Below are 26,259 nucleotides of genomic sequence, written 5' to 3'. Positions count from 1 at the left end.
AAATCTATGTGTCTAGTGGTTATTTAAAGTTTGCAACACTACTACTACTACTACTACTAATAATAATAATAAGCTTGTTACCTGAATATCGGGTAGTGAGTTGTATCCCACAAACAGTTTAATTTACTTCAAAACAAATAAAATGTTTGTTTTGTAAAACAAACAAAGAAAATGACCATTTACATAGATAAATGTGACTTCTTCGGACACATTACATGAAATGCTAACAAATGTTTCAGCATTCTTCTACAGTGTTACAAGATGATGAATGTACAAACATTCGCTATCACACCTAAAGTCTGCTTCTCTGCTCTTCTTCTTTGCTATAAACATGTCCATATTTTTTCACCAGTATTCACAGTGTTAGTTCTGTCTTCATGTATGCTTATCAAAGCTACTGCATTTAAAGTTGTCAGTGTTTTTGCTTTGCTGTGGATAGTGGCTCCAGCAGTAATAACTTAATATGTTGCCTTTTTTTATTTATTTTTTTGGTGTCGTTGAAATTAAGATTTTCGCTGCCCCATCCACAATATACACACATACATATAAAGTTTACATACCCCAACGGAAATTTATAATTTCTAGACATTTCTTGAAAACATAATTATAGGGAAATTATTTGGGTGAGGAAAAAAAAAAAAAGGTTACAAGAAATATTTACAATTATTTAATTCAGCATTTTTTTTTTGCAAAACTCCAAAAGCGCTAATTCAAAAGTATTCATACCCTTTGATGCTATGATAGTATGGTCTACAAGGTGCTAGAAATTTCAGTATGATAATGCAGAACCTAATTCTAGAACATTCTGGATTGTAGCTGAACATTCTTATAAAGTATAAAAAGGTTAGGCTGATTGCTGTCATTACCAATAAGTCAATATGGGGAAAAAGTAAAGAGCTATCTGAAGACCTTAGGCAGAAAATTATTAATTGTCATAAAGCTGGAGAAGGATAGAAGAAGATTTCCAAGCACTTGAGTATCCCAATTTCAACTATTGTCTCTATTATCAAGAAAGAAGTACAAGACTCATGGTACTGTCACAACGCTCCCTTGGTTTGGAAGAAAGAAGGTTATTTCACCAAGAACAAGTAGAAGAATTGTGAGGAAAGTTAATAACAATCCGAGATTGACTGCCAACGATATTCAAAGTGAATTGGCTGCAAGTGGGACAGGACTGGGGTTTTCATTTCAACCATAGGTCGAGTATTGCATGGTGAAGGTCTCAATGGTTGCTGGTCAAGGAAAAAGCCACTCTTAGGAAAACGTCACAAGGACAATCGCTTAAATTCACAAATGAGAGCTAACAGATTGCCTACCTGTAGGTGGGACATAGAGCGAGAGCTCTGACAATAGGGCAGTGTTAAGGTAATGTAATAGCTCTGTTGGCAGATGTAAAAAGTCTGTTCAGTATTAGTAACATTACAATATGTTGAATCCGCTACCAAAGAATACGTTTTGCAAAGTATAAAGAACAAAAAAGGCAGCTACAGGAGTTTGAATGCATTTGTACCTTGGGCTCAGTTTTGAGGTGCTGGAATGGATTTCTTTTGTAGAAACGTTTTCATACTAACTTTTGCACTTGATAACATTCATTTAAAAATTCAGTTGATGCTATAATATGATGACTACGTTTTTGTGACTAATTAGCTATTAACATTAAAAATATTGAGCATTTTGATGTATGTTTCAATATTAACTAAATCAAGTTAGTAATCAAACTGATAAATCTTGTTACATACCAGTAACTGATTTGTTAAAATGTTTGGCTATTTTATGGATTACTGGTTTTGTTGGAAAATAATAATAAAAAAAAACATTTTTTGACAAATTCAAATTTCGCTGCATATGGATTTATTTTCATAAGTTTTTTGGGGGGGGTTAAGTGGCACAGCTGTGCTCCACGATTTCTTTTTTTTTTTGGGGGGGGGGGGTGGAATGTTGCAAGCCAACAATGTGATTTTGCTAGTTTTATTTGGTTGTACAGAGTAGTGGCGAAAAAAGTAAGGCTCTCGTTTCCTTCTGTATTGTGCGCATTCGTCTTTTTTTTTGTGCATGACAGTTCAGCGTGAGAGGTAACGGCAGGACGTTTTAGTTACACAGTGTTCAGAAATTAGGATTTAAGAGTTATATACATAAATAACTTCCATTGCACTACTTTCCTGTGAATCCAGAAAATAATTTTAACCATGCAACAATGGGGGCAATTTCCATGGAAAAAGAAAAATAAGTCTCATCTTTTTCTCACTCTATTTTGGTAGTACTTTTGGGTAGCGTGTGCTTCCATGTAGTTTTCTTTTAGCTAGAGAAATTCTCATTCCAAATGCAAATAACCTAATTAATAATAAAATATGGGAGTGTATATTTAAATGTTTGCATCTGAGTTCCAATTTGGCTTTGAGTGACTACTGATTTCGTACAGGTTTCTTAAACTGTTTCCACAAAGTTATAAGTTTGTGTTGAAGCACCACTAGTGCAGCCCGTCTCACTTGGCCACTGAAAAAATGTAATAAAAAAAATTATGGGAAACAAAACAAAAAACGAGATAGTGTTGCACAAAAACACACAAAAATGTGCTAAACATTTTAACTGCATATTATATATATATATATATATATATATATATATATATATATATATATATATATATATAATAAACCTGTTAAGTTTTCCTACAGAACTGTAGCTTCAGCAATTCTGGTCAAACAGAGCTAAAATACCAGCACTTTAGGTTAATCATATAAAAATGATCTGGTCAAAATGTTTAGTACATTACATTTTTAAAGTATCTATAGTATATCTACAATAAGCTACCCTACACTCCTGTATTCCCCACTACACAAAGACATTCTTATAATAATAATAATAATAATAATAATAATAATAATAATAATAATATGTGAATTCAAATTCCACAGCGACAGCTTTCGCCAGTAGTTGTCTTATTGAACAAATCTGTGGAACAAAATTTTTTTTCTTCTTTTTCATACTTTGAATTAGGCTCAAGCCTGATGCTGTCAGTAGGCAGCAGCAATAACACAGCTCTGATTTTATACATATTTTGGTACAAATTTGACTTTTTGCCTTGATACTTGGGTACCCACGATAGATGCTGCAAGGCTAGTGTACAATGCCTAGAAGTAAGTAAGTGGCCTACTGCATATCTTCAATAGGAGCCATGACTCACATACTGTACTGATACCAGTACAGCTAACAAACCAGTTAATAGTGGCACCCAATACCTGAATAATACCCCCTCTGCTCTGCTGGATTGATTGGGTTTAGGATACTGTCTGAGGAAGACAACAGTAAAACAATACATTTTGATGTGAGACAGGATTTCATGTGAGAAAAAAATAGATGTCAACCTTCTTCCCAGATGAAAAAATGGCTTGAAGTATACATGTAAACATGATTTACAATTTCAAAGTTTTTGCACTCAAGGTTTTTACATGGTTCATGCATTCTTTCAGTTCAAATGCTATGGTAAGAAACATCAAACAAATGTCCTTGCATAATGGTAAAGTTAAAAAAAAAAAAAAAAAAAAAAAAAAAAAAAAAAAAGGTTTTTTGTTTAATTGTAGTCCTAAGGCGATCATTGTTAAATGCATACTCTATTAAGATATACACACTTTGAAGATGATCCGCTGAACGCAGTCAACTGCAAAACACTTGAAAGCATTATAATTGAAAGTTAATTTATTTGCAACTCTGGATTGGTTATATCACTGGGGGCTATGCAGGTGTGATTACCTTGAAGATTGACGGTTTCTCCTCGCAATATTATTTCTATAACCTACATTTATTTATCATCTGTCAAGAAATTTCAAATGACTGTCAACATGTTATGTCCAATGGAATGTAACATTAGAATTAGATTATTGGATTTTGCAAGATGTCAGCTTGTTATTTCCAGCTATACCGGATGATAAGCAGTGTGTGTGCCATGCTGATCATTTTTCACCTGGTGTGATAACATCATCAACATATATATAGATTTATACAGTATATTACCTTAGGGAACACACCAAGGTCCAATTTAAAGCATACAGTCTACTTTTAATTTGTGCTGAAGGCATGTGAAAAGTTTTCCTCCGTCTCACTGTTTGTCCCTTCCCCTGTCTTCAACTGACACTATTTACTTAGACAGGACTGCGGGTCAAGGAGGTAAAATGTACATTTAAACGATTTTATTTGCATTGTGTGGCGCACTTTAGCACTTCTTCCCACACTTTTATTAACAAAAACAGGAATTTTGTTCGGTATATTCCATCTGCAGCGTTCAAATTAAAAAAGAAAATCTGTTTGTGTTTATTTGTTTCACAGTCATGTTGTTTTGTCACAGACGGTTCTGGCACATCCCTTTTGTGCTAGAAGTCATTAGATCCTTTTACATGGAAGGCCTCGGTTCTTTGATGGACCAACATTCATTTAAAATGTGTTTGCCCACTGACCATGGGAATGAGAATGTAGAGATGGGAGCCCAGCTACAAGATTTAAGTTTGTGCAGGTATCAAATAAAGACCCTGGTCGCCCACACCTGTGACGTAAAACGCTGGATGCACAGGCCTGTTGCGGTTTTCACAGAGCCACTTCTAGCTGAGCCAAGAGGAGAATTCGAATCTTGCTGTGACCAAGCTGACTTATTAGATATGGATTGCATGCTATAGAATGAAATACATTGCTAATAGTAATGTTGTAGGATCCTGTATTTTGTATCCTTTTGAATAGGTTTGTGTAAGGTCTGAAAAAGAGAGCTCCTGGTATCAAAAAGTCAGGCCAAGCTGCTGAGTTCCAAACCTCCCTTATCAGACAAAAGCACATTTTTTAATTGGACTCAGAGCCATAAAACATTCTGATCCATCAAGAGCAGAATGGCAAATTATATTGAACACAGTTAATATGCTAGAAGCAATCAAACTAGGTTTGATTATAGTAAGAAAAAACAAAAGTATTTAAATAAATAAAAATCTAATATAATAACATTAAGTAAATGTAAGAGCAGTTCTAAGTTTTAATATTCAAGGTTCCATTTGCTGCCAAGCAGGTGCCCAATTAAAAATTAGCCTCTTGCCTTCTGTGTATATCAATGAAGTAAAACATAACTACAATTTATAAAAGAGATTGCTATATTGAAGTATCTGAATTATAAATACAAGTTATAAAATAATTTCAAGTATAAACTGTAACTTTACATATACAGTGAACCGATTTGTAACCTCATCATTACTTGCTGGTAGTAAAAGCAGTGTTGAAGGTGACTCATTAGTTTTTGGCCAATGTAGCTGGGTTTTTTGATGGTTAGCGATTTAAAAGACCCTCTCTATAATAAGCGATCTCGTTAATATTAACGAACGAAATACCTTTTGGATAAATGAAGATAGGAGTTTATATTAAAATAAACATTTGTTATATATAACAAATTAATTAGAACCTGGCAAGAAGAAATGGAAACGAAAAGCGTAGGACAGGTTTACTGCGTGAAGTTCAAATCTGGTCTAAAATAATGAGTATTAGAAAATGCTTACAGTTGTGTTTCATATTAATCAACATCAAAAATTGGCAAAAGGCTAGGATGTCTTAAAACCTGCTTCAACTGGATTTTGTATGAACAGAGAAAGAGGTCAGATTTAGTTTAGTCACTACAAAACTATTACATTCTAACATGTTAACAATAGATGAAAATAACTGGACCTTCCATTGAAAGCTTAAATGACTTCATAACAGATCAATGGAGTAAAATAAAATTACTGAAGTATCTGAATTGGAAATATATGTTACAGAGTCATTTAAAGTTAAACTCTTGAAATAACATATTAAAAGTTTATTAAAAGTAGATGGCTGACATTGACAATGTTGTAGACATTTCAGCTTTAAACTTAAGGCTTATACAGTGCTGTGAAAAAGTATTTGCCCCCTGTCTGATTTTCTGCATTTTTGCATATTTTTGACACTGAATGTTATCAGATCTTCAACCAAAACCTAATATTAGATAAAAGGGACCTTGAGTGAACAAATAACACAAAAAATTGATACATATTTCATTTATTTATTAAAAGAAAGTTATGCACACCCAATGCCCCCGTGTGAAAAAGTAAATCGCCCCCTTAGACTCAACAACTTGTTACACTACCTTTAGCAGCAATAACTGCAACCAAACGCTTCCTATAGTTTTTGATTAGTCTCTCACAGCGCCGTGGAGGAATTTTGGCCCACTCCTCCATGCAGAACTGCTTCAACTCAGTGACATTTCCGGGTTTTCAAGCATGAACTGCTCGTTTCAGGTCCTGCCACACCATGTCAATGTGGTTTAGGTCTGGACTTTGGCTAGGCCATTCCAAAACTTTACATTTCTTGTTCTTCAACCATTCTGATGTAGACTTGCTTGTGTGTTTTGGATCATTGTCTTGCTGCATGACCCAGCTGCGCTTCAGCTCACAGGCGGATGGCCTGACATTCTCCTGTAGAATTCTCTGATACAGAGCAGAATACCTTCAATGATGGCAAGGCGTCCAGGTCCTGATGCAGCAAAGCATCCCCAAACCATGACACTACCACCACCATGCTTGACCGTTGGTATGAGGTTCTTACTGTGGAATGCAGTGTTTGGTTTCGCCAGACATAACGGAGCCCATGTCAGCCAAAAAGTTCCACTTTTGACTCCTCTGTCCATAGAACATTGCTCCAGAACTCTTGAGGATCATCCAGGTGCTTTCTGGCAAACTTGAGATGAGCATTCATGTTGTTCTTAGTGAGCAATGGTTTCCGCCTTGCTACTCTGCCATGAATCCCATTTTTGCCCAGTGTCTTTCTGATGGTGGAGTCATGAACACTGACCTTAGCCGAGGCGAGAGAGGCCTGCAGATCCCTGGATGTTGTTCTAGGGTTCTTTGTGACTTCCTGGACGATTTTACGCCTTGCTCTTGGAGAGATTTTGGCAGGATGGCCACTCCTAAGATTCACTACTTGGACAATATGGCTCTGACTATGGTTCGGTGGAGCCCCAGAGACTTAGAAATGGCTTTGTAACCCTATCCAGACTGATAGGCATCAACAACTTTTTTCTGGAGGTCTTCAGGAATTTCTTTTGTTTGTGGCATGATGTGCCTCTAGAACCTGTGTGCTGACAACTTCACTCTGATGGTAAGGGCCAAAGTTAGTCAGATTTATATTGGGCAGGGCTGGCCCAAATCAGGCCTGGTTGTTAACCAAAGTACTCAAACAGCTGACCCTAATTATCCCTTTAATTGGGTTGTTAACTAGGGAGGGGGGGCAATAACTTTTTCACACGTGAAGATTGCATGTTTGATTACCTTGCACACCAAACAAATGAAAGAAGCACCAAACTTTGGTGTCATTTTTTCTCTCAGACTCCCTCTATATACTACTACAACCCACAAAAAATCTGACCAAATACAATGTAAAAAATGTGCAAAAATGCAGAAAATCAGACAGGGGGCAAATACTTTTTCACAGCACTGTGTGTGTATATATATATATATATATATATATATATATATATATATATATATATATATATATATATATATATATATATATATATTATTGGCAGCCTTGATAAAGATGAGCAAAAAAGGCTGTATAAAATAAATACCAGTACTGAGGTATACTGTAATTTTCCAACATGTGGAATATATTTGACTTTATTAATGATTCAATGGAATCAACCAAAATTACACTTTTCTCAAATTATACATTTATTTCACATTATGTCACAATTATTGGCACCCTTGTTTTCAGTACTTTGTGCACCCTCCCCTTGCAAGGGTAACGACACTGAGTCTTTTTCTATAATGTTGAATGAGATTGGAGAAAAACATTGTGAGGGATCTTAGACCATTCCTCCATACAGAATCTTTCCAGATCCTGGATATCCCTCGGTCTGCGCTTATGGACTGCTCTCTTCAATTTAAACCACAGGTTTTCAATGGGGTTCAAGTCCGGAGACTGAGATGGCCATTGCAAAATGTTGATTTTGTGGTCAATTAACCATTTCTTTGTGGATTTTGATGTGTGCTTGGGGTCATTGTCTTGCTGGAAGATCCATTTGCAGCCAAGTTTCAGCCTCCTGGCAGAGGCAACCAGGTTTTTGGCTAAAATGTCCAGGCACTGGGTAGAGTTCATGATGCCGTTGACCTTAACAAGGGCCCCAGGACCAGTGGAAGCAAAACAGCCCCATAACATCAAAGATCCACCACCATATTTTACAGTAGGTATGAGGTTCTTTTCTGCACACGCACCCTTCTTTCGACACCAAACCCACCGCTGGTGTGCGTGGTCAAAGAGCTCTATTGTCGTCTCATCTGACCATAGCACCCGGTTCCAATTGAAGTCCCAATGCCATTTAGCAAACTCCAGACGCTTACGTTTGTTGGTTGCTCTCAATAAAGGCTTTTTTCTGGCAACCCTTCCAAATAGCCTATTGGCATGGAGGTGGCGTCTAATTGTAGATTTGGTGACCCCAAGATGCAACCAAGTTCTGTAATTCTCCAACTGTGGCCCTTGGATTTCCCTTTGCTCCTGAACCATCTGCCTCACTGTGCGTGGGGGCAAGATACACTTGCGTCCTCTACCAGGCAAGTTTACCACTGTTCCAGTGGTTTTGAACTTCTTAATTATTGCCCTAATAGTGTTAAGTGGTATATTTAGTTTTTTAGCTATTGTTTTGTACCCATTTTCATTTGTGAGTTCTTTGCCTTTCCCCATGGTGATGGATGACAAATGGATTTCATATGCGCGTTACCTCATTTTTATACCCCAGTGAAGCAGGAAGCTATGGAAGGCCACAATATAGTTCCTTAAGACTAAGATGAACTTAAAGAAGTAGAATGTTAATGCAGATTTAATTTTGTTTGATTTTATTTATAAGAATCTTTAGGGGTGCCAATAATTCTGACATCTTTTTGAGAAAAATTGTTATTACTTGTTAATAAAAAACTTTCTCTGAGCAATTGTATTAGAATAAAAGAATATGGTTTTCCCACATATTTGAGCATAAAATGTAGCCAATTACCTGTGTTTATTTTATACAGCCTTTTTTGCTCATCTTTATCAAGGGTGCCAATAATTTTGGAAGTGACTATATATATATATATATATATATATATATGGGCAAACTTCTTCACACTCCATTACAATCCTTATACAAGTGTGATGTGGAATTGTAAGCCAGCCACAGAAATTGATTATTTCTTTTAAATGTTGAAAAGATTTAGAAAAAAAAAAAAAAAACACTGTTCACAAATAACTGCAGAAAAGATTTTCTTTAAAACTACTCAATCACACAAAGAGTTCCACAAGTAGTAAAATCCAATGCATAACATTTTATTAGTGCACATACTCTCAATATAATATACAGTAAACCGGGGGTTTCCAAACTAGGGTCTGGGGACAACAAGATGGTTTCAAGGGATAACAACAATAGTTGGGCATTCCAAATTGGGGAGAAAACCGGGGTAAAAACCATTGGCAATGCTTAAATTAAAAAAAAAAAAAAAGAGAGAGTCGGAGCCATGAAGCTAAACGAGCATTCTCCAAGTGTGGTGCACTTTTGCTTGGGGATAACAAGCAAGCCAAAGTCAGAGGACCTCAGCTTGCGGGCAGGGACATAGCGGGTCAGCAGGTTGAAGAGGTACTGAGGATCTGTGTGATAAAGGACATTGTAGGTCAGCAGGAGAATTTTGAAAGTAATCCTGAACTTTACAGGGCAAGACGGGGGGTGATGTGTTCATGTTTTTTACATCTGGTAAGGATCCTGGTGGCAGCATTCTGAACTATCTGCAGTCGGTTGATAGTGCGTGCCGGAAGACCACCATAGACAGAGTTGCAGTAGTCGAGTCAAGAGGAGACAATTGCATGACAGAGTATCTCTGCATCCGCGAGGGAAAGGTATGGACGGACTTTGGAGATGTTTCGAAGGTGGTAGAAGGAAGATTTGACCACAGAGGAGATTTGGGCATGAAAGGAGAGGTTGCTGTCCAGAAGTACACCAAGGCTTCGTACTGTGGGGGAAGGCAGCAGCAGACAGTTTCCGAGGTTCAGGGCAGCTATATTGAGATTCTTAAGTTGAGTTTTAGATCCTACTAGGAGGAGTTCAGATTTGTTAGTGTTGAAGAAAATTGGCAATCATCCAGGCCTCGATGTCTTCAATGCAAGCAGAGAGCCGGACCATGGAAGAGGGACATACAAGGTTGAGTTTTAAATAGAGCTGGGTGTCATCAGTATAGGAGTGAAACATGAGGCTGCGTTGGCAGATGAGGTGGCCCAAGGGAAGCATGTAGATGTTGAAAAGAAAAGGTCCAAGAACAGACCCTTGAGGGACACCACAGGTGACTGGGTTTGCGACACAACTGCATCCAGCATAGAAAACAGACTGCATGCGTCCAGATAGGTAAGCGGACATCCAGGAGAGACAGGTTCCAGAGATTCCAGCATACTTCTGAAGGCGGTCAAGAAGAATGCTATGATCTATGGTGTCAAAAGCAGCTGTTAGGTCAAGGAGGACAAGAACAGAGGTAGCAGCATAATCAGCATTAAGCAGGAGATCATTTACAATCTGGAACAGAGCAGTTTCAGTACTGTGATGCGGCCAAAAACCAGACTGTAGAGATTCAAGCAGATTGTTATCCGTGAGATGTTTCATCAGCTGACTGGCTACAGTCCTTTTGAGAGTTTTGGAGAGAAAAGGGAGATTTGAGATAGGATGGAAATTAGATAAGACAGCCGGGTCAAGGGACACGTACTTCAACCTGCTTGTCATCTCTCGAAGACATCAATGCTACAAGTCACCAGGGGCTGCACAATAGTGGCATTTTTTCCCCCACAAAAAATGTACTATAGGAGGCAATACACAGAACTGTTAAAAAAATAAATAAATAAATAAAATAATGAAGTAAATCAAATACAATGCTGGAAACTATGTATTATACACAAATAGACACTCATTCGAAGATTGGAGATTGTCTACATATACTGTAGCTCAATAAAATAAATTTGTTCTGCTAAATTTAGAAGCGGTATCTTTTCTACATCTATTCCAAGCTCCCCTGCAATTCTCAAAAGGAGCTGCATGTAGTATATGAAAAACATGCCTTTTTGCAACTCCCTGAAGACAGACAAAATAATAAAATCATATTTTTTCAACTCTGTATGGCAGAAATAAGCAGGATATCGTAAATAATAGAAACAAAATTATTATACACACATTGATGCACTGTTTTATGAAAATGACTATTGGCTACAAAAATGTAAATAAACCATTTCTACATCTCCCTCAGCTCTCAACAATTGATTTTGCTAGTAAGCAGGAGCTGTGATTATGGTAAATGAAAAATGTAAGGAAATAGCCTCTCTGGTATTTTAAATTGTACTGGTTTAAACACACTTTTCTAAATCTGTTTGTTCAGAATCAATGTTGCCTCTTTTGATTTAACCCTTTGTCAATGGCAAGAGGTGCAAATGCGCCCCAGAAAATGACCATGTGCATCTTGAAGAAGGATTACTCCCATTTCTTCAGTTGGGAAAGGACGTGCTTAGTATCAAAACGAAGGTAAGCAATTAAAGTTTAGTTACATGCAAGGATATCCTGAGATCTTAAGCTATGGGATGTGTTTCTGACAAAGGGTTAAAATCAACAGGAGGCAAGATCAATCAGTATTACTTAAAATATTAAAGAAGACTGAAATCTTTGTTTGATAGTTTGATGCATCTATAAAACAGAAGTAATATGTAAAGTCAAATCAATGTAATGAAAATGAACAAGATTCCGATATTAAATAAATAAACACACACACACACACACACACACACACACACACAACATGCTGGTTTAGTGCCGGCTACACTGACGCTGCTGATTGTTTTCACATCAAAAACTGGTTTCATATGAATAAATCCTTGCCTTTGGTGAAATACCCTCCATGGGGGATTAGAAATTAAACTACATGGAGTTTAAGAAATGTTATTTGGAGACCTAGAACCACTCTCCGGCAGTCAGAAGAAATCGGTCCAGGTCTAGTAAACGGACCATCTTGTTTATTAATATCTCTGGGACCACATTTGTAACACCTAGAAAGCCTGTAGAGCCACAATAAGTACATTTACACAGGCACACATTCTGTTTGGACTGACAAAGAGGACATGAAACAGTAGAGATAACAAGCTAAAACCTCAGAAACACGTCTCCTTATCCACTCGGAGGGTTGCAATCATTCAGAGTGGTTTCAGGGTTCAATTGCTCAAATATTGTGTTGGGCAATGCTGGGGAGGTTTTTTTTCTGCTCAACAAGTACAAATTAATCAAACAAACAGTTTGCTGGTTTGCTGATAATAATTTCTGTTTCTGGTTTATGTATTGAAAACTGTGATTGGAGAAACTGGTGTTTCTTTGATTGCAAAAAAACATTGAACAACATTTTTGGGTAGGGGTAAAATGGTGGGTATAAAGCAGAAAAACATTTTTAGAATGGCCTTAATTTTTTTTTTACTGTATCTGTCCTTATTTGTGTTTGCGCCTGCCTGACTCCTAACTGTCCACACTGAACAGGCTTCCTCATTCCATACAAATCATGGTTCCAAAGGCTTTATCATTGGTACTGTTTTGTGTTTAGGTTTCTTAAAGGATTGGTGTCTTGTTATTTAACTGCTCTGGTTAACAGGTATGATACCAACTATAATCTGCGTTCCTGTGATTCTGCCACCTAGTCGTTCCAAGGGCTGGCACGTTTGGGTGAAATGTCCTTTGCCTATCGGCTTCCAAAAACTTTTAACCATGATATAAGGAGTACATTTAATAGTCTCTCTTTTAAACGATCTCTGTAAATTGTTTAGGGCTTCATTTAAATGTTTTGATCCTGATTAAGGATCCGTACATGTTAGGGTGAATGTCCTTTGTTTATGACTCCTAAAATGATTAAGACCACTGTATTGTTTTATTGTATATTTTTTGTTTTTTGTAAATGAGATCTAGGTCTCAATGGGTTAAATTCCTGTACAAATAAATACATTTAAAAAAAAAACAACTTGCAAACCAAGAGAACTGTGCCACTTAAGACCAACATCTATTATTTGTCAATTGTTTATGTTTTGCAGTTTTAAACAGTAAACTAAAGCTTAGAAATTGCATAATTTGTAATGTCAATAAACATATTTCATATTAAACCAGGAACAGAAGACTATTTACCCCAATCGTGTTGCTGATAACTTGATAATAACTTTTAGTTATTTACATTGCCGGAATTAAATAGCCTTTGTTAACTTTTGTTTTTAAATGATGGAACTGATTCATTTACCTCTTGTGTAGGAATGGGTGGTCATAGGACTCTGGGTAATGAAGACTTGTTTTTATAAGATGAGAAAGCTGCTCCACCGACGGCCTTGCTGGTAGAGGTGGTTGTTCAGGTCGAATTAATTTTAACAGCACCATTTCTTGTGCTTCCTGCGAATAAAACAAGTACACCCTGTAATTACCAGTGGTTTTTAAAACTAATCTAGTCTAGGATAGCTTTCAAATTATTACAAAATGTAGCACTCATTTAAATAGGATGAGTTTCTACACTTTTTGTAAGCCTCTATGTTCACAGCAATTGTTGAGGCTGTGTGGTCCAGTGGTTAAAGAAACGGGCTTGTAACCAAGAGGTCCCCGGTTCAAATCCCACTTCAGCCACTTACTCATTGTGTGACCCTGAGCAAGTCACTTAACCTCCTTGTGCTCCGTCTTTCGGGTGAGATGTAGTTGTAAGTGACTCTGCAGCAGATGCATAGTTCACAAACCCTAGTCTCTGTAAGTCGCCTTGGATAAAGGCGTCAGCTAAATAAACAAATAATAATAATTGTTTTGAGGCTGCAAACCCTGTTGACTGTTTAGATTACAGTTTATAATCTGGTATATAAGAAACACAAACTCCCCCTAAACAAATTGAAACAACTGTCTTGTAATGATTCACAGCATGACTTTGTGTATTTTAAGATTAGGGTTAAAATCCAATGATTTCTTACTGACCATTGTAGCAGTTATATCAAATGACACATAAAACATTACAATCCAAAGAGAAAACACATAGGTGTATTTATCTTTTTTTTTACCTGTGACAGCAAGAAAGTAAATATTTGTTCTGAAGTTTGTTTTGTTTTTAGGTTTGGCTTATCTGAATCAGACAGATGTATCCATGCCACCTTCAGAGTGAAAGTAGGAAATCTGCAAGATAAATAAGTGTGGACCGACCGACCCCCCCCCCCCCCCCCCCCCAGCATGTATGTTTATGTTTTTATTGTATAATTTCACTTACTATATTTAATTTTCTTCTACAGAAACTTGAAAGAACTTTCAAGAGATACAAGCAATTGCCAAGAGGTGCATGTCCACAGACTGAGCCGTTACAAAAAATGACTGTGGATTCATTACTTTGCACTGATTGTACTTTTATTGGTTATTGAAAGGGTAATACATGTATGGGAATGATGTAATTTCAAGTACCTTTACTCTATATATGCCTATATAGCGGGTTCATTCATATGTTTTAACATAGGAAGTTGGTATTTCAGTGTTATGACAGCTGGTTAGATGAGGCTGAAAGCTCTAAAACCATGAATGCAGATGAGCCCAGCACTTACGCATTGTAGTTAAGACGCTTGCTTGAGGTACACAGGGTCACCAGTTCATGCCCAGGCTGCACCTTGTTACACCAGCATGAATGGCCTCATGATGCCTGTGGTAACATGCTTCTATTTTTGGCATTCATTGCGCGACTCACTAAAAGCTCTTGCATGCAAGCTTAAAAAAAAACACCACAGGCATAAAATCTCTGTTGATTCGAAAAGCATTGCATATGAATGACTATTCACAGGACACAGTTGCCATGCAACAGTAGACAGAAAAAAAGTGTCAGATTTAGTATCATTTCCTTCCCTTCCGCAATAAAAACAAAACAAAGGCAGCAGGTTTCGTTTTTATTTTGTTTCTTATAGCTGTTTTTAAATATTAGTATATCAGCCAAAATCCCAAGAAACCTTTGGAAATATTATAATTAAAGCTGATAATCTTGAGACAGTTACCCTTTTAAATTAACAGAATATTTCTGTTTGGAGTACTTTTAATTTAAAAAAAAAAAAAAGACAATCTTCACTAAACTTTACATTTTACAGGGCAAAGGTGAACGTTGGGATGTCAGCAAACTGAAATTAAAGGTATTTTTTCTGAATTGCTGGTCTAAAGCTTGCATCACTATCATTAGTGTCAGCAGAAACAATACCGTATAGGGCACCCTTTACCCACAAAAATATATATATATATATATATATTATATATATAAAATATAAAATTCATGACATTTGACAACAAATATGATTTATCGAATTTACGACTTTCAAAGTCAAAACTGAGACTGAACAGATTTCTTCAGAACAACTTAACTTGCAGTTTAAATAAAATACTGGAAATAAAAGCACTATGGTTTACCACCTATCAGCATTACCGATATTTTTAACACATGGAATTGGTTCATTCACATGTGCATACTGCTGAAAAGATATTAATTCATCAGAAAAATCATCCAGGTCTTCCTGTGAGCCAGACATGTGTGATTTCTGACACATGCAGCAACAGTGTGTTATAAAAGTCAAAGAAGTAAGAAAAGCAACAAGGGAAATTCCTAGACAAATGTTCACAATATAAAAATATTTGCTGAAATATCAAAAGGTACAATGAGTAAAGTATGGTATTTACTTATACTTTAGAACCATAACTTACTACACCAAAGTCTGCAAAATTAGAGGTTGAAACTGAATTTCTATCCAATATGTAATTTACCCTATGAAAGCCATTAAAAGGGATCCAAAAAACAATGTGAAGCCTCCACTCTGAGCTGCTGGGGCCTCCCACTGAGAGGAGGTCCGCCACCCAGTTTGTCACCCAGGGCAGATCCACTGCTCACAGTGAGATGAGGTTCTCGTGCGCCCACAGCAAAAGTTTGCGGGACACACAATGGAAACTGGGTGACCTGAGGCCGCCCTGGTGGTTGATGTAAGCTACCAGTGTTGTGTTGTCTGTACAGACAAGCACATGTCTACCTCGATCCTCCTGCAAAAAATTCTGCAAGGCCAGGTAAACTGCTTGCAGCTCTAAAACATTGATATGGAGACCCTGCCAAGAGGGGTTCCATACACCTTGCACACCCCGGCTATTCCACACAGCGCCCCAGCCCAGGCTGGATGTGTCCGTGGTGACTACCTCCTTTCTGGTAAAACTGCTCGGCGCTACACCTAGGTATAGATGGGCCGGCTGTTCCCACCAAGAGAGTGCCATTAGACAGTTGTGGGCCACTGTCAATAGGCGGTTGCGGTTCAACGTGAGCTGAAAAACACTGCTGTTGAACCAGGCCTAGAGGGCGCATACGCTGGAGACCCAATGGAAGGGTCTGGAAAGCTACTGCCATCAGAACCATAAGTCTCTAAAACGTCATTACAGTGAGCGCTCTGAGCTGAAAGAGCTCCAAACAGGTGGCTATTCTGTGCACTCTGCTGTCCGACAGAGTGGCCAGCAGAGCCCCGAGTCCAAGCACACTCTGAGATAGGAGGCTGTCTGGGAAGACACAAGCTGACTTTTCGCATGAGCCACTGTAAGGCCCAACCGTTGAAGGTGGCTGGTGACAAGTTCCATGTGGGTCTCTGCCTGTGCTCGAGACTAGGCACAAATTAGCCAGTTGTCCAGATAATGACTACACTGATGCCTTTGAGTCTCAACTTTAAGAATATACATGGAGCTAGGGAGAGGCCAAATGACAAAAAATGAAACTCCTATGCTGTTCCCTGAAGGGTGAACCGCAGGTTTTATGGGGATGTGGAAATAGGCGTCCTTGAGGGCCACAGTGGTGAACCAGTCATCTGGCCTGATTGACTGCAACAGCTGTTGCACTGTCAACATTTTCTAACCTCCGTTGGCTCAGATACAAGTTGACCTGTCTGAGGTCTAGGATCAGTCTGAGGCCACTATCCTGCTTTGGCACTACGACATACCTGGAGTAGAACCCTTCCTCCAACTGGAGGGGGTCTGTCATGCAAATAGCCAATTTTTGCAGCAGAGCTGCTACTTCCTGAGACACCACAGAAGCACCCTGTGGGTCCATGACTGATGTTGTACGCCCCAAAAGGGAGGAGGACCATGCTTGAACTGCAGCGAATAGTCTGAATGGTTGTAAGCATCCAGATGTCTGTGGTGCACTGATGCCAATAGTCCAGATGGCTCCCTGAGAAGGGGCTCTGGGCTTGTGGCAGCAAATTCCTAGGGCTGCTGCTTAGCCTGTGGCTTGGCCTGCGGCTTCTGTCTGCACAAGACGGTGGAACCTATTAAAGCCCCCACAGCGACCTGGTGCGTGCCGGTCCCAAACATCTCCTCTGGCAGCGGGTTCAGCAGACTGTGCCGGTGTTTGAGGCTACTGGGGCCGCTGGTTTACATACTGGAGATGGTTGCTTGGGAAGCAGCACCTTAGTGGATAGTGGTTCGGTAAAGGTAAGGTACCGTGTCGGTTCGTTATCATTTTGGTGACTTTAGCACCAGGCCGCAGCGCGACGTAACAAGCAACAGGATATAGTGCACACATATACGCATAATTATTTCGAAACTATTACAGCGATTAGTTTAAATATCATAAATAATTTGTGTAAAACACAAAATATGCAAAATATATACAGATAGAAGCAACAATGTACTTATCTGAACAAGGCTCTCCGATCAGTCTTGAAAGGAGAAATGTCGCTGAGATTTGTGAGTGCAGTCCTTTTGTTCCCTTGGGGACGGGGCCACGACTGCATCACAGGCTCAAAGAGTAGCTTTGGTATACAACACTCAGAATTCGGATATTGAGGAGGTAAATACCCATTCGGTAATGGTTGCATTTCATACTAGAAAGGGAACCTGACTCAATGTACAATGGCCCTATCACCAATGAAGACTAAATAAATAATCTCATCTGCAGCTAATATTTGGCCTTAACATTTTTTGATCCAGGGACTGTACTGGCAGAGGGGAAAAGGCTCGAATGAATCTTTCTGCACAATGAATTGTTGGACTGTGTTGGATTGTCTTTAATGGTACAAACAAGGAATAAATCCAAAAATGTAACAAAGACCACTGCCATGTTAAAAAACACACACACACACATATACTTTACCTGTTTTTGTGATAAAGAATATGCTTCCTTCCCTATAGTCTGAAGAGTTACATGAAGCTGACCTTCTAAGATAAGCTGCTTGTTGTCTTCAACCACATATGCCTGTAAATAAAAAGGCAACCAAATGACCAGAAAAACACACACACAAACAGGCAAACTGAAGGCATGCAAATCCATTTTAATCATTATAGGACCTGGAAAGCAGTAGGCACAGGCATAGGGAAAGTGATTAAACAATTTACATTTAAGAAGCACAACTAGAATAACAATTTTCTGTTTATTAACAGATCATACTCCCTACTGACATGTCTGTATACACCACAAGTCACTTGCTTTGGTAGAGTAAATATAAATTGTACTTTTAGCCAAAAAGGTACAGGCACAGGGTTATTTAGCTAAAGTAGCTGATAACTCTTATTACAATCACAGCTTTAAAAAAGCAGGACTTACAAAATAATGGCTTGAATTTTACTACTTGTGAGTTTAAAGTTATAGATGCATAAGATTTTCTATCAAGCATGTCAAATCATTTCTGTGTACCCAGCATCATGGTCTTACATGCACAACATAAATGTTACAAGACAACATAAAACCTAAACCATATGCCATACCTTCCAGAGCACAATGATGTTCAAATCAATTTCACTGCATTTCCGTACGACTTTTCCCACGTCATCGGTTGGCCATCTTGCAGGTACAAAACTTGTATAACTGTTAGTCAGGGTCTTCTTTGATTCAGAAGAGTGGCAGCTTCGGAAAAAAAAGTCTGCACATGGAGTGGTTGCACTGATTATCTAAAATACAAACACACAAACAAACAAACATAAAATCATTGGGTCAATTGCAACGAAATGAAAGCAGCGTACTAACCCCGTACTAATCCTGTGGTTAGTATGGAGCTACGTACTAAACTAGTACGCAAGTTAATACCAATTGCAACAGCTCAAGACAGTCCCCAGCTGCGTACTAAAAATGATCTCAATAGCAACTAACCCAAAACAACTGCTGCTGCCCTCTAGAGGATACTATGTACGAGACTAAGTTAGTCTAACCCAGCGTTCCCCACTATAATACTGTGGAGGGCCACATAAGTAACTCTGCGATCATTAGCGGGCCACATAGACATATTATAAGCTGTGCAATATTTCGGACATCGATTGTTTCATCCAGTGCTATACTGAAGCAAGGCGCCTCAAGCAGCTGTTCAAATACATCAGAACCAAGAGCTTCGCATTGCCTTGTAGCTGTACTGTCCGATAGCTGCAAGAGACTGATCTCTCAGTATTCTTTCTTTGGAAAGTTAGCACAAAGAATTTGAGCAGATTCAATGAAGCACTCCTTTATGAGTAAAATCCATATAAATTTGAAAAGACGCTTCAGTAACTACCGATTCCTGCCCAGTTGCCTGATTAACAACTGCAGCTGGTAATTCAGGGATGTTTTCAGTTTCTTTACTTGCTGTTTTCTAATTATAGATCCCATTGGAAAGCGGACTGAATCATCACTGTTGTTTGTTTTAAAATGCCTTTCCAGATTGCTCCGTTTCATGACTGACACGGATTTCTAACAAATCAGACAGATGGGTTTATTTTCTAACTCGATAAAGAAAAACTCATCTTCCCAGACAGATTTAAATTTTCTGTATTTAAGAGAAATCATTTTTATTAGGCCTACTCCTCACACGTGTGCCTTACTTGTGTTGGTTGAATGTGAGGACTTGCTGCCTGGCATGAAAAATCTTCAGAATCAGACAGCGCTGGGGACTCGCTTGTTGTACTTTGACTGGGAGCAGTATAGGTGGCTTCAGTAGAAAGCTCTTCATTTTCATATCTTGTTCGTTTTTTGCGAATTAAACGCTCAATTTTTTACGTCTGCTTTCAATCCCTTTTCAAATTACAAACCGCAGTTTGGTTCTCGAGCAACAACCAATAAGAAGAGTAGGATTTATGATTTAGATTTTGTGATTGGCTGATTAACTGGTAGGTGATGCAACACAAGAATACCGAGACGCTCATAAGGGGTCACGACTCTCTTGTACAGCGGATCAGCGCTGTAGTCGCTGTGCCGGGTTCAATGTATTGCCTGTGCAATACATTTTAATTTTTATTTATTATTATTTTTTTTTTATATTTAAAAAAAAATAAAATATTGTATTCAATGTTTACACTACATACAACACCACTTGCGATGGGGAGGTCTCATTTTTGATTAATAAAAAAAAAAAGCAAGGTGCAATTCAACCTATGTATTTGTTGTGCGTAAATATATCCTTTCAAGTTTAAAACTTTAGCATGAATAAATCAAAATAAATAAAGTAATTAAGAATCTTAGGTTTCGTAAAATAAATAAATAAATAAATAAATAAATAAATAAATAAAAAGCTACTTTACGAAAAACCACACTTTTAAAAAATAATTTAAAAAAAAAATAATAATCTCTCACATTTTGAGCTCTGGCCCTCTTCAGTTCCTGTTTGGAAGCACACCAAACAAACCATAATCCTTAGTACCATACTAAAGCTGGGGATCAGCTAGTCCCCAACTTTGTTCAGCTTCTTTTTTCGTTGCAATTGGTATTAAGTTAGTATGCAGCTGGGGATGATCCCGAGATAGTACTGTACTAGCTGGTACGCAACTTTAGTAAGCAGCTCCGTACTAACTCTGCAAGTTCGTTGCAATTGAACCATTATGACAGCCTTTCTGGGATTATAATTAAGCATTGGAACTACTTGCACACTGAGCTTACATATAGAAAATACAAAATAGCCTCATATCACAGGAATGTTTTCCTTAAAACTACCCACCTTAAATCAATGTTAGAAGCACAGGGGAAATTCATGGTTTATAACTGCATGTTTATGTTCCTTTGGTCAATAGAAATGTAAATTTGACCTCATATCCCTAGGTATACAATTACATTTGATAATCAATTTAACAACCCAGTAAATGAATAAACTTAAGCCTAACGAGCAAAGCTCTTCAGCCACATGACAATTTGCAAATACTGTTCCATTGAAGATTTACATTTCCCAGAATTCAAAACAAACAATATAGATCTTCCCAGAAACAAACTATGTTTAATCACTAATGCTAACCTGAAAAACAATAAATGTTAAATTGTAGAATTTCATTTTTAAGTCTACCTTTTAAAAGACATTCTGTTTTCACCATCACAGAGATGCCAATTTATGAAAGTAGAAAATAGTAGTGGAAATATAGCAGCATATAGTAGCGGATTTTGCTAGCCCTAGAAATTAAAAGCTTCTTAGGGTCTAGCAAGCCAATTTTTGCATACCCCCTATGACCCACAGAAGTACCCTTCGGGCTGAAACCCCCCAATTTAGGCTATTGCAAACAGCCACTACATTGTCCACCGCTGGGATACTGAAGCCTGAAGGATACCAGACCACGTATGGAATTCTCAGAAAACTGAATTGCTCATGGAATATTGAGGAAAACGTTTGTATTCATTAGCAACACAAATTTGTACTGCATAAAATGAATTACGAACAATTGAGCATTACTATCTAAATCCAAATGAAAGAAAAAGGAAGCAATCTACAATGAGTCAATTTCCAAAACGGATTACTTTTTATTTGCTTGATGATTTGATTCTAGACATGGAGCTATTTCTCCACACAGTAGGCTTCTCTGAGAATTATATATGTTTTTGCAAGTGTCATTTTCCAGACAAGTCAGCGAGAATGAGTCAAGCTACTTTTAGGTGAATACTACGAGTCATCTGAAAACCAAAAACTAATAATAAGCTATGGGATTAATTTGAATAATTATGAAATTACAAAATATACATTAACCTTGATCCATCAGCTTTGGGTAGATCTACTTAAATAGCTTCAGATTATATTACTGGGATGTTCAGGACACAATATCACATAAAATAGAAAAGTTCCTTATTATCTGGGCTAGGGCTGTACTACCTGTGTTAGGTCTCTGAACTCTTTGTAGGGGAAATTTCAGATGTGTATAATGTTAAGGCACTGCCCAATATCCTATACTTTTTCTATGAGTGGAGGGCAGAGTATTTTGCTTCCATTCAAACAGAAAGTATGTAGGATAGCACCAAATTCATATACAATCATATACACAGAGGTTTAAATCTGGTAAGGGAAACAGTATTAACAAGAACAAGAAACAAAAAGTGTAGAAAAGCGCCCTACAGAATGTTCGTATACTACATAGACATTCATACTCCCTTTTTAAACATGAATTGGAGCATCCTGCACTGAAAGATGAGAGTTTTTGAAAAGAAGGCTTAAAAGATCGGCCCACTTCTGGAATCACAAGAGGATTTTAGGAAGGGGAAGGATCTAGGATCTGTGAGGCTGTTTGACTGAAGCACAGAACAAAAACATTGTACTTAAATGGGGAGAAGCTACCTTAGATTGTTTTGAATGTGCCTAAATTTGAAATCTGGAAGTGTTTTCTAGTCAGTGTTTGAAAGGGACAGCACTGCCTGCTTTAGTCAACCCAGCATATTATGAGTTTGGTAGACGAAGGGTTGAACTGTGAAGTCACTATAAGACAAATTCTTACCTGTTCATTTCCTAAGATGATGTCAGCAAATGTATACTTCCCTAATGCACCTGAGGTAGCTAAAGACAAAAATACAAAATAGGAGTTTAAAGAACAACATTTTAGAAGTACGATAACAAAGTTAAATATGCCCCCCAACCCCACCAGTAACTTACCTTCTTGATATTTACATGTAGTTGCTTTGAAGCACAATTTTCCTCGTTCTCTGCTTGTAAGCTTCGCATCTGTAAAACACCAGTAAAATATAAAGAACACGCTGTATAAAAACTCTTGACACAATTACATGAATAACATCAGGATAAATTAGTGTTGTAAGCAATCAAACACCACTGCTCTATTTTAATGTACTGGACATATACCAAGGACACTAATCAAATAGACCCTGCACGCATCACAAGATTGGGGCCAGAACAAATTTTAAACTGGGCTTACAAATATGAAACTGACCTTTATCTTCAGATGGGTTTATGCATTTCTGGAACCTCCACTTTTTACTGCTACTAGACACCTGCACAATGTGAAACTCCCTAACACCTGCTTCGTTCTGCAAAAGCAAAAATGAGCATAAGTAAACACAGGTGGAACAAGTGGCAGCTGAATGAAGTGGTTTGAGTTTACGGGTTATCAGATGTGACTAGGACAGCAAAGGCAACTTGAAGAAAATAAAAAAAAAGGAAAAGAAATACACACATCTTGGTGTACCCTGCTAATTTATCCACAATCCCATTATGCACTACTTAAAAGGACTGACTTGTAATTTTTAATAGCTTAATTATGGATACAAACTCTTAATAAAAATCTATTCAGCTAGCTCATAAGAATGTTACATAATGAACTAAATAAATAAATTAGTAAATAATACTTACAGTGTTGATGTTTTCAACATCCACAAAAACTAGCATATTGCCATTTCTACCATCTTCTTCATCTTGGAAAGTATTACTCCGGCAAACTGTTGCCCTCACACTCAGAGACCGACTGGTGCAGATCACTGCTGTATGTCGTAAAACTCTATGGCTGGAGAAAAAAATAAATAAATAAATACAAACCTAAGCTATCTGACCAATCACACGACTATTTATAATTCAAGTACAGACAGATGTTCCACATTTAAAATCATTTCTATTAAATGAGGCTTGCAAACAATGGTAAGAAAGTTGGATATATTCATGTATCATAAGGATCTTTTATGTAAACATCTATCACTTTCTGGACCACAAATCCTGTTTGACATTGCCTTTAGAAACAAAACTTAATGTGGGGAAAGGCAGCAAACAGACAATGCCCTGACAGGGATGTCCAAACTTTTCATGGTTGGACAATCATTCTTGACCTGTTTTTCCATGTATTAGGCAAGATAAACAAGTGCACTAATCTTTAGGCAGCCAATATATCTTAAGAAAACTTAACAACATGCATGTCAAAAATGCCAATGCTGTATGTCATATTAAGTTTACATACACATGTTATTCCACAGTCTGTGGAGAGGGTTCAGAAGGTCAAATACAACCAATTATCAATTATAGTGCTATATTATAAACAGTCCCACATAAGTCACAGGTTCTTTTCCCCCCTCCCTAGCTCACATCCAGGTTTTCTCACTGAAAGACAAACAGAGTAGCCTAAATGTGCCAAAATAAAAAGCCTAATAATTTCAGGTGCTTGTGGACACCGACTTACACACACTGTTTGTTATTTCAACAGCACATAGGTGGGCAGGGTCTAACTATAAATTAGAGGCAACATCAATTTGTGTTCAGCGATATCCCACATAGTATCCACTTTTTAGAAAAGCAGAACTGTGTGTACCAAAGATGACCAGTCATCCATTTTTAATTATAACATCAGCTATTTCAACCACTTGCTAAAATTTCAAGGAAATCTTTTCAGCTGTTTTGAAACAATCATGGCAACTGGGAAAACTGCCAAGTCCCAGCATTACACCAAGTTATGAACGCACCTGCAGTCAGCAGGTGAAAGGACACTGAAGCTGAAAAATGAAACCTACAAAGCAACAATCAATACAAGACAGTTGTCCAACACAACAAGGCTTCAAGTGCAGTAGTCCAAAGAGCAGTCTATCTTGCTTAATGTGCAATGTATTCATTGGTATATTTTCCTTGTGTCCAATGTAGACATCCTCATGCTTTTTCCCCCCATTACCACCATCACGTCAAACAGCTGAGTGATTATCCTTTATATAAAGGCTGTAAAAAACACTTAAATGTGTGCATTAACACCACAAAATCAAAAAGTGTGTTTTTACAGTTTGCCCAGTATTAACAGTTGAGTATTACTTTACCTACCTCAGCTTGGAAAGCTTATTAGGGCTTTCATAATAAAACAGGAATTGAATTTCATGGACGCCTTCTTTATCAGGTCCTCGCAGCCACAGAGGCAGTTGAATAGAGGCTCCCGGTAAGAGTACAGAGTCAGGCAGCGGAATATCAATCACCCCAAGAGATGAGTTCCCAGAACCCATTCCAAAGTCCACAGGAGACACCAGGGAAGTCAATGCCGTACATGCAGAGGTAGAGTCTGTTACTATAGTTTTGTATGCACTGCAGTTTTCTGATGCTGTGGGACTTTGTGGTGTCAGTGCTGCAGTATTGCTTCCAAATGTAAAGAACTCTGGATGTTTGGATGCAACCTTTAATCCAGCAAGAGGAACCTTGCTTACATTCACAAATTCGACAAATGCTTTCCGTATCTCTCCACAGAGCAGTCCAGTAGGAAAATTAATAAAGAATACCTGAAATACAAAGTTGTCAGTAAATGACTCATATCTACTGATGGCACAAAGGGCTGAAGCCTTTAAAAATATTGAGTCTACAAATTGTGGTAAAGTGCTGGGAAGAGTGACAGACTCTAAATATAGTAGCCTTAGCATGAAAAGAGCTAGTTTCCCTATTCAGAACTTATATAAAGCATGTTATGGTATTTTGGCTGCAGCACCAACGTGTCGACCACCAGAGGTCATCAGTCTGCAACACATGGATATATGCAAGGCTACGATTTTGTCACGGAAATCATGAAAATCGTGAATTTGAACAAAAGTTGTGAATGAACACAGATCATATGTAACTGTAAACTCTCGATTGTGATCTTCACATACATACAGCGCTTGTTAATTTATTTTTTGAAACAAAAAAGCGGGCTTGCATGTTCAAAAAATAAACATATTAATATTTTTGACTACTGTACCCAAGATTTAAAAGGCATTTCGTATGCAGACAGGCTAAAAGAATTGAATCTATTCAGTCTTGAACAAAGACGACTATGCAGTGATCTGGTTCAAGCATACAAAATTCTAAAAAGGTATTGACAATGTCAACCCAGGGGACTTTTTCGACCTGAAAAAAGAAACAAGGACCAGGGGTCACAAATGGAGATTAGATAAAGGGGCATTCAGGACAGAACATAGGAGGCACTTTTGTTTTTACATAGAGAATTGTGAGGGTCTGGAACCAACTCCCCAGTAATGTTGTTGAAGCAGACACCCTGGGATCCTTCAAGAAGCTGCT

At 37.8% G+C, this 26,259-nt stretch overlaps 1 protein-coding gene across 2 annotated transcripts in view; it reads right to left on the bottom strand.

The window, feature by feature from the left end:
* Positions 1 to 26,259, bottom strand: part of LOC117394661 (trafficking protein particle complex subunit 8) — an 80,785-nt gene that overhangs the window by 4,886 nt on the left and 49,640 nt on the right. For both annotated transcript variants that reach the window (XM_033993055.3, XM_033993056.3), the window contains 8 exons: positions 25,042 to 25,487; positions 23,602 to 23,752; positions 23,183 to 23,279; positions 22,891 to 22,959; positions 22,736 to 22,794; positions 18,794 to 18,976; positions 18,183 to 18,284; positions 13,308 to 13,453 (listed from right to left, as the gene is read on the bottom strand). In XM_033993055.3, the coding sequence (XP_033848946.2) occupies positions 13,308 to 13,453; positions 18,183 to 18,284; positions 18,794 to 18,976; positions 22,736 to 22,794; positions 22,891 to 22,959; positions 23,183 to 23,279; positions 23,602 to 23,752; positions 25,042 to 25,487 (1,253 nt within the window). The remainder of the gene's footprint in view (positions 1 to 13,307; positions 13,454 to 18,182; positions 18,285 to 18,793; positions 18,977 to 22,735; positions 22,795 to 22,890; positions 22,960 to 23,182; positions 23,280 to 23,601; positions 23,753 to 25,041; positions 25,488 to 26,259) is intronic.

Source organism: Acipenser ruthenus, chromosome 3 (genome assembly GCF_902713425.1).
Source record: "Acipenser ruthenus chromosome 3, fAciRut3.2 maternal haplotype, whole genome shotgun sequence".
Classification (NCBI taxonomy): domain Eukaryota; kingdom Metazoa; phylum Chordata; class Actinopteri; order Acipenseriformes; family Acipenseridae; genus Acipenser; species Acipenser ruthenus.
The sequence above is the reverse complement of the archived record's forward strand: the minus strand, read 5'-3'. Positions and strand labels throughout refer to the sequence as shown.